General features: G+C 39.4%; 1 protein-coding gene across 2 annotated transcripts in view; it reads left to right on the plus strand.

Annotated features, from left to right (window-relative positions):
- Positions 1-13: 13 nt before the first annotated feature.
- The window catches only part of LOC105834950 (dedicator of cytokinesis protein 3), a 47115-nt gene continuing 37784 nt past the window's right edge, over positions 14-9344 (plus strand). For both annotated transcript variants that reach the window (XM_012677828.3, XM_012677829.3), the window contains exons 1-4: positions 14-897; positions 7701-7784; positions 8530-8723; positions 9171-9319. In XM_012677828.3, the coding sequence (XP_012533282.2) occupies positions 861-897; positions 7701-7784; positions 8530-8723; positions 9171-9319 (464 nt within the window). In that variant the 5' untranslated portion in view covers positions 14-860. The remainder of the gene's footprint in view (positions 898-7700; positions 7785-8529; positions 8724-9170; positions 9320-9344) is intronic.

Raw genomic sequence — 9344 nt, forward strand, 5'->3', positions numbered from 1 at the left:
TATTTTACTAACAACTGCAATTCAAGATTTCAAATTTTGAACCAAAAGTTAAATATCTTAAATAATCAAGAGTCTGAGGATCACGAGAGTATAATCGGTAAGCAAACTGCATTATTTAAAGATAGATTAGAAAATCCTACCCGTTTTTTAAATGTTTTTTTGTAAAATCTCTTAAAAATATTTTTTAAATGCAGGTCTGGGTTAATTCTGAGATCGGGCTTTGCTTGCGATGGAATAATGCATAATTTTCCGTTTGTTACGTTGTCCGTACAGTTGTTTTCATTTAGAATACAAAGTTTCTAAGAAATAAATTGTAAAAATTAGCGTTTACGAGCTAACCATTCAAATTATGGCAGTCACGCATTTCCGTAAAGCAGTCGGGTATTAATGATGCGTCGCTGGTGTTTCTAGTTATTTTGTTAGTCCATGCATTTGACGCATACCACGTGACGCGTTGTCACTGCCGGCGCGGCGTGGCCGGTCTTTAAGGAAGGGGGAGAGAAGGGGGTCCCGGCGGCGGCGGCGTTGCCGTTTGCCCATCACGTCAGTCAGCCGCGGTTCGCGGCGCGTACTGGCAACATTGGGTATTTGCTACGGCCATCCATCGTCGTCGTCGTCATCCTTGTCGTCGTCGTTGTCGTCGTCGTCGTCGTCGTCGTCACGGCGCGGTGTTTGCGACGTTCGTGCGGTGCCAAACACACCCAATGTTTGTGTTTTCGTGTCTCTCGTGATAATAAAAATTGCTGGCAGGACGCGCGTGCGGCAACGAACGCGCCGCCCTGGTATGTAGCTATCGTCGCCACCACCACCTCCGCCGCCACCGGTCTACGTCGTCGGCGTCGCACCATCCGGCCCTCGAGATGTGGACGACGACGAAAACCACCAAGTACGGCGTCGGTAAGTCGCCGCTTTATCTGTGTGTATATACATACACCCGCACGCGCGGCCACCCTGCTGTCTTCTCTCTCTCTCTCTCTCTCTCTCTCTCTCTCTCTCTCTCTCTCTCTCTCTCTCTCTCTCTCTCTCTCTTTTTCTCTCTCTCTGTCTGTCTTATTCTTTTTCTCCTCGCTCGCGCGCGCGGGGTTCTCGCTCCGGAGCGAGCTGTCAAATTCGCGGCGACCGGCCGGGCCCGGCCGCGCGGACTCGAGGCGGCGTGACAGCTCGCGCGCGCGCGACCTCGCGAGTTAATTTCGCGCCCGCGAGCGGTTTGCGCGAGGATTCTCACGACGAATGGGCTCTCTCGCTCGCCGGCGGCATGCGTGCGTGCGTGCGTGCGTGCGTGCGTGCGTGTATTGTTGCCCTCACCGCGCTATGCGCGTATAGGTGTCCCTGCGTGTGCTCCATTCATGCATTGATCGTGCGCGCGAGTAGTAAACTCCGCGCTTGATAAGCCGGTCCCGGTCCCGGATTTCGCGCGCGTCTCCCCGCGTTCTTTTCCCATGCGCGACGTTTTCCCAGCGTTTCCTTCCATCGCGAATATCGCGAACTGTCGCGACGATCATCGCGGGATTGACCACGAGGACTTAACAGAATGGGAGATATTCTTTACGACGACGTCATTTTGCGTGACGCTGTTGACGTTAATTTCGGTGCGCATACCGGTGATTTGCTACGTTAGAGGCCAACTAGTGGTGGTGCGTATCGGTATTATCTCGGCAAATCTTATTTCGCGTATTGGTGATACGACTCACTCTTAATTATCGTGTTTCGTCGAGTAAAGATAATAGATAGAGTACACAGGAAGGCAATTAGAAAAAACACGAAACTCTGCGAATTCCAATGTCAAAAGATGTAACAAACTGTAAACAAAAAGCCGCAAATTCATTCTAGTATAATTGCTAATTTTTTAATGATGCAGAAATCCGATGTAATACCTAACTATTAATTAAAATACTGCACAATGCTTTGGATATATAAAATCTATACATTATCTAACATAATAGAAACACAGATGATTTATTTATAAAAGAACATACACGACAAAATATTTCTTATGCGAGAAAGATAATTATACATAAAAAAAAGATCATGGAATATTTGTATATCACATGTCGAAAAAGATATGGAAATGTATTTTTATCTCTGGAATGTCAAAACGTGCAATGGTGATTAGCCGTGTTAAGCAGCTCGAGGATTTCTGACGCGGCGAAAAAGTTCGTAAAGGCGAAGAATGAGAACTCGGACTCCGGATTCCGGAATTGGAATTAATTTACGCTGCGGCATCGTTCGTCATTTTTTCGCGATTAATTAACGCGTCCCGTGTTCATCGGCGGTGCTCAGTTTGTTAAGGTCGTTAGCATCACCGTCGGTTCAATCTTCTCTCAAGCAGTGCGAGCGGCTCTAATCCGATAAATAGCGCCTTAGTTAGGGCGAAAAGACGGATCATCGATTCCTTGGTCTTTTCCTTTGCTCTTCTCCCCTTTTAATCGTATCGACGTTTCTCGGTGGAGCCATTTAGCTGGAATAAATGTTTATCAATGAAATTCATTAGATAAAAGTTTCGTAGGTGATTATATATGTGATATAAATACATTTTAGAAAATAATTCTGAAACAATTAAAATGAGTAGCTCGATAATTTATAATTTTCTAAAAATGAATGTGTATTTTTTTTTTTACTTACGGAGCTTTCAAAAGAAGCGCTCGAAAAGTTTCTCCAGCATTAGAATAACGCCAAATTAAGTTTGTCCGCTTAAAATCTCGAGATATTGGGCGTTATTTCGACAAATTTTTCGGTCTCTCCGACGTCAGATGTGTACAACGTTTCGCAGACTCCTTGCTCGCTCATGGTAGCTTCCGGGATTTTTCTCGGCTACGCTCTCGCACACTCGTTCCAGTGTTGTATGTTGGTGACGTGATTAAAGCACAATCTTCCAATCTACCAATGTACGACACCATTCACGCGGTCATGCCCCTATGCATTATTTCTTTTTAGCAGACCCGTCGTAGATGAAGAACCATAACTGCGCCGTCTCTCTCTTCTCTTTCTCTTTTTTGCTCTCTCTCTCTCTCTCTCTCTCTCTCTCTCTCTCTCTCTCTCTCTCTCGGCAAGTCCGCAGATGCGTTATTCCTGCCATTACTGAGACCCTCGTGCTATAAACCCTGAACACCAAAGACAGATCCATTTTAACTCGAAAATATCGGAAAAGCCTTCGGAGCACCGTTCTCCTTTTACGGTATCCCGTCAGTACTATGCCATTTCCGGTACTCTCCATACTTCTAGAGTTCTCTCTATTAAAAACTATCATTCTACTTTTACTTTAAATTTTACAGTAGAATATTATATTCGTCAACGTGCTTTTATATTTTTTCACATTATTTTTGTTTTCATAGAATTCAGTGTAAACAAAGTTTTATAGATCTTGTAGGAAAAGTATTGAACAACGTTACACAGAACGCACTATAAAAATTCATGACGGATAAACTCTTCGAGAATGAGAACTTTTACCTCGGTATTCACATCCTAGTGAGATATTGCGGGTCTCTCACGTCTATCGACGAGACGCTATTACGCGATGCAACTTTCGAACCTACTCAGCCGCACATGAATGTTTAATATTAGTATCAGTTATCTCGCAATGTGAGTGACGTTATCGGTGCGTTTCCGTTGCCGTTCCTTCTCCGTCACCGTTTGTTAACCACATTTCACGCGCGTAAAAAGCTCCCGGTAATTCAACCGGCGTGTCGTATGTACGTACGCGTGGATATGACCCACCAGCACTTTTAACATTTTATGATCGCACATAAAGCGCCGTTTCCGTTGCGTGAAAAATGCGCGACGTTCGCTTTTGCCGCGCGCGCGGCTAAAATAGCCGACAGTATTATTTTGCACAACACCGCGGGAATTTTTTAATATTCTTTCTCGAGTCTGAATTCAGAGACGAACAAAACTATTGCTGTGAAGAAAAGTAGACTAATACATAGTGATATTACATTATATGTATATTATATTAAAGTCCGAAGACAATGTTTACAATGATTTAGCAAGTTTTCGATTTTTATAAATCTGTTATAACACAAATTATTTTCATTTGGAGTTGATGCATTTTTAATTCTCGAATTATTATATACTTCTTGCAAAGGCAATTTTTGCCGTTTCCGAGAAAAATATACTCGAGGAAAAGAGAGGTGCTCGTTACACGAAGGTCCAAGAGATACATGCATTATGATTTCAGATGTCATTGTTTATGTCTTCATTTCGCGACCCTTCTAAAAGCGTCAACCCCATCTTTCACTGGCATTATTGATATCCGACGCGATGCCGGCTCCACACGTGTGATTCTGTCCACGTGTGTGCGTATGCGAGCGGGAGGTCTGGTTCTCTCGTGTGAATTTACCTTCCGCTATTATTATTTGCCATCGTGTTTTATTGTAGAATTACACTCAATAATTTAACGCCGGTAATAGTTTTCTTCTTGCGAGAGAAAAGCATTTTAAAAACATATTTTTCAATAAAAATTTCTCATAATAATTTAACAGCGTTTATAAAGTTATCGCATATTTATACAGTATGTTGTCGATGCTCTTTGTTTGCTTCGCGTTTCCCTGTATTTTCGTTACTCGGAGTGAATGCACGTAAATTTTTAAATTTCGGGAGCGATGTACACGAAGCCGTCATTGACGCACCGGGAGAAAGCGGACCGTAGGGGATCGTATGGAAAGGGCGGAAAATTCGGGAAAAGAACGGCAGAAATGGCCGCCAGACCTGTGTCTGTGGTCCCCTACGGTCGCGAATGTTTCGTACGGTCGAGAAAGGGAGTTATCGATTTAATTCCCCGGGAAAAGCTATGGGGGAAAGCCGCGCTACGTGAACACTTCGCGGTCTGTCTGTCCTTTGTTCGTGCCACGTTGGGAATGGAATTTTTTCGAAGCCTGATTTTTGAATATTCAGATAATTTTTTATTTGATTGCTTATACAAGAAGAGACAGAGGGAAAGAAAGAAAAGAAGATGAATCAGCCTTGTAGTAAATTTCCACGTAATACAAGGCAGCTATAATTTTCATTTTTCTGAGCTTTAACTCTTTTTTATATGTATTACCTTTTATTTTTTAATTTACATAAAATTTTTTGCTAACACTTAACTTACTTTGGACTATCTGTAATGTCTCTTGTTCTGTAATGTATAACTTCATTGTATTTTCATCCCTGTCTTCTATTTAAGTTATCTCGACGAGGTACTACACGTTCATTGCTCTGAAAAGTTAATTTACGTTGTCCATGAATTTTCAACGTTTCTGAACGCAAAGTTAAATATCCAGCGAGATATCCACGAAGAAAGCTGCATCTGATCTGCCTCTATTACGCGGGGAAATTTTCTATTAAGGCCAGAAGAGACTGACTATGCGGAATAGTCTGTCTGCCATCCGGTGACGCAAAACATTCCGCATATAAGTGACATTCTATTGATCGCACTGTCTCTCTTGCGACAAAACACGTGGCAGCGTATGCATTGTCGCGGACCTCTGCCCACGAATCACTGCGAAATACCCTCATTGTGTGTTGTCTGGAAAAAAGGAAAAAGAAAACAAAGAAAACCACCGTCATTCACATGGACGTTCCGTGCCGATTTATCTGCCGATTCCCACAGGTCGCAAATCTAAAGGACGATTTGCAGCGTTAATTTAACTTGTACAGTTTCGTCGATGAAATCTCGGAGAGCAAGGAACCTCTTCTTTGTATTTTACATTGTAATCTGAATTTGTTTTCATAATTTTGTATAATTTATTTATGAGTCATCGAGATTCGAAATTGATTATTTTATATTTTCTTTGTTTTAATATTATAACATATATACTAAATTCCTTCGTCACGGATTACTTTCAATTTTAAATTAAAACTGTATGCTTTTCTCGATTTCGGTTCTTCCCAGATAAGACTTGTAGCTTGCAAATTACACATCACATTACCGTGCTGATATTCGCACATTTACACGGGATATTTTATTTTTATTCCGTCAAATTTGATGACGCGCATGGCAGTCGATATTCATGAATGAAACGTATCGCTCATGACGGAAAAAAATGAGCAATCTACGCGGCCAGTGCGGCATGAGTTGCTGTCAAAAACTGTGCCACATTGTCCCACGCATGTTGCTCGTAAAGCAACACAGTCGCAAACGTGGGAGAGTAAACGTAATGCCAGTTAACGTATATACAGGATGCTCCCCAAAAAAGACGAATAGCGACATCCTGTCAATGCTGTAATTTTTGAGTTTTTATACGAGATTCGAACTGCTTTGTTATTTGTTCGTTATTGAATTAGAATAATAATTAACATGTTTCTTAATTACTACATATATGAAAAAAATTATCCTTGAAATTTAAAGTACATTTTATTTCAGTAGAAACGCGTGCGCGAAACGAGAAAACTCTTCAGCTTGCTTAGAAAATATATTGAAAAAAAAAAACCTCACGATATTCTGTGCTGTTAATAACAACTGCTGCTAAGAATGGATTCAATTTTTATTGTGTTAAGTTTTCATTATAAAACTACTGATTCAAAGTTTTTTGTTATCTTTTCGACATCCTTTCTCGACCTACGCATACGCAACCCACAAAACGCATAAGAAATACATAAAGAACTAGAAAAAGAAAGAGAAAGGAAAGAAGCGGAGAAGAGAAAGAAATGAAGACGCGCTCATTGAGATGCGTCTCGCGTGCGCTTCTCCGGCGACCGAGGACCGGAAGCTGGCTCGTCATACGTGCATCGTCACGCGTATCCGGTACCCCGGAGTTGGCTTATCGTGGCTGACAATTCAAGGCAAGGAAAGAAGCTCGGAGTATCGATTTTCATACGATTTTCAAAACGTTAACCCAATGAAGCTATTATTGTTACACGCTTAAGCTGCAGTTATCAACGTGTATTAAATAAAATGCTTAAAAAAATACAGCTGTGTAGATATAGACAATATAAAGTCGTATCTTTAGAAAAACGATAGGACCTTATCAGTTCTGATATAGTTCGTCAACACTGTATCGATAATTAAAACAGATAATAGAAAATTACAAATATTAGAATATACAAATGTATATATTTAATTTATACAAATTAATTATGTGTATATATGAGAAAAAAATTGAAAAAAAAAGTTTTTATTTGCTCCAAAAAATTATTTCTTTCAAGGGCCTTGGAACATATTTGCTAGTTTCTAGCAACAATAATTTCTTTAAGTATATTTGTTTTAAGTAGACAGAGAAATATTTCTATAAATTTAATAAAATCTATTAAAAACAAATTAATGTATGCTTTGAGATAATCGAAAATTTTATTTTGAATAATAAATATAGTGATGAAAGTTGAAAATATTATTATTTGACAGAGCGTAACTAATTTATTTATCAACATTTTGGGGGATTTTTAACAAAAATTAATCAATATTATTTATTTTTATTTCAGAAAAGATGCACGGGTAATCTCGAACGTTTTGTAACGTCGTAATTGTAACGTCGTTTCATTGTTTTAATTTTAACATGAAAAATTATGATGCATTAATGCGAACAGACATGAGCCATTTTATCGTGTCCTATTAAACAATTATCAGTCGGTGGTCAACGTGGTGGCACGTTAGTTTACGCGGACGATGTAACGAGATCTAGTTAACCGTGAATGACGGCGACGATGCTCGTTAAAAATATCATCGCGTCATTATCGCCGTGGCGCACAGCTATCACGGATAATATCCACTATGATCTCTTTTACAGCTGTGTACAACTGGCCGGGGGACATGCGTTATGGATTACCTCTGGAAATCGGAGAAACTGTACAGATCCTGGAGGAGTGCGCGGGTACGTAATCTGATACTTGATCTTATCTTCATTTCTCGCACGAGCGAGATTGATGTATGTACTTTGTATCGAGTTTCGATATCTTAAGGTCAAGGGAAATAATGCAGTCATCAGGAATCTAATCACGCATCCTAGATCAGAGATAAATCATGGGAGAATACATACAGTTTAAGAGAGAATAAAAATTAATATTAATTTTTTTTTCAAAATTCCCAAATTCAAAGACTTTCAAAATTAAGATTTTACTTGTTTTAATTGTTTTCATTATTAATTATTATATCATACCTCGTTGAAATTAATTTTAGATAGCTTACGCAAGTTAACTTATTTGAGGAACTTTTTATTTTATATATTCATGTTTCATACTTTTGGAGTACTTTCAGGCATCGATTATTAAAAAAATCTTTTTTTCTAACATTATTTATCTTGTTCTCGCGCTTGTACATTTTGGCACAAACGCAGAAGCAGTCGTTAGAAATTTTTTATATTACATATTCGCACGGATACTTTAAGGTAAATGAAGTATTTTCGGGCCAAATTATTGTATTGACTGATATTAACTTGCAGTGATTAAATAATATTATTTGACATTAATTTTAATAGTAATATTTACATTTAGGATCTAAGTTAGTCACGGTGTATTTACGTCTATATCGTTCCTAATGCCAGGGAGATTAAATCCTCGGATGTGAGTGGAAATGCGGTTGGGAAAATGCAACTAATATGGGATTCTTGACGATTCTAGGGTGGTATAGAGGCTTCTCGACGAAGAATCGCGCGGTGAAGGGAATCTTTCCGAGTTCCTACGTGCATCTGAAGCCCTGTAAAATCGACAATGAAGGTCTCTTCGAGTCCGTTATACCACTAGAAGATCCGGTGGTTCGGGAAGTCACTCTGGTCCTGCGGGAATGGGGCAGCATTTGGAAAAGGTTGTACGTGGTAAGTATCGCATTCCATACTTTCTTGCGTCCTTCTCCTCTCCCTTCCTCTTTATTAATTGCAGAAAGGCCTTTGTATTCTGATTGAGAGAATATTGTTTCGTTATTAAAAATGTCGATGAAAAAGAAATTGCGATTATTTTTTTGTTCATTTCTCTACTTCCGCATTTGTGAATTTAATTTGTTATTTAATTTGATATAACTTCATACATTAATAGTTCTCTAAATAAATAGCTCCGTTCTTACATGAATTGTTATCAGTTTACATAAATTCTTTTTCTGTTTTTTACTATCTAGAAAGTTTTCTTTTATTTTTCTGCGTTATATAAACTTATTCGAAATAAAAAAGATTGATTTTATAGTACACGATTTTGTTCTATTTTCGGAAATACCTATAAAATTTTTTAGCGATTACAAAATGATCCTTTATCCTTGCTGTTTGATGCAGGAGCGCGAGGAGTACAAATTCAACGCGTTGCGTAAAGTGATGCGGGAGCTATTGGAATGGCGGCGGCAACTTTTGGCTGGCACCCTCACCACTGATCAGACGCGAGAGATGAAGTTACGGATAATCAATAAAGTGGACTGGGGGAATCGGTAAGTCGAAAAAAAGTACACTATT

The sequence above is a fragment of the Monomorium pharaonis genome, chromosome 11 (assembly GCF_013373865.1).
Source record: "Monomorium pharaonis isolate MP-MQ-018 chromosome 11, ASM1337386v2, whole genome shotgun sequence".
Lineage (NCBI taxonomy): Eukaryota > Metazoa > Arthropoda > Insecta > Hymenoptera > Formicidae > Monomorium > Monomorium pharaonis.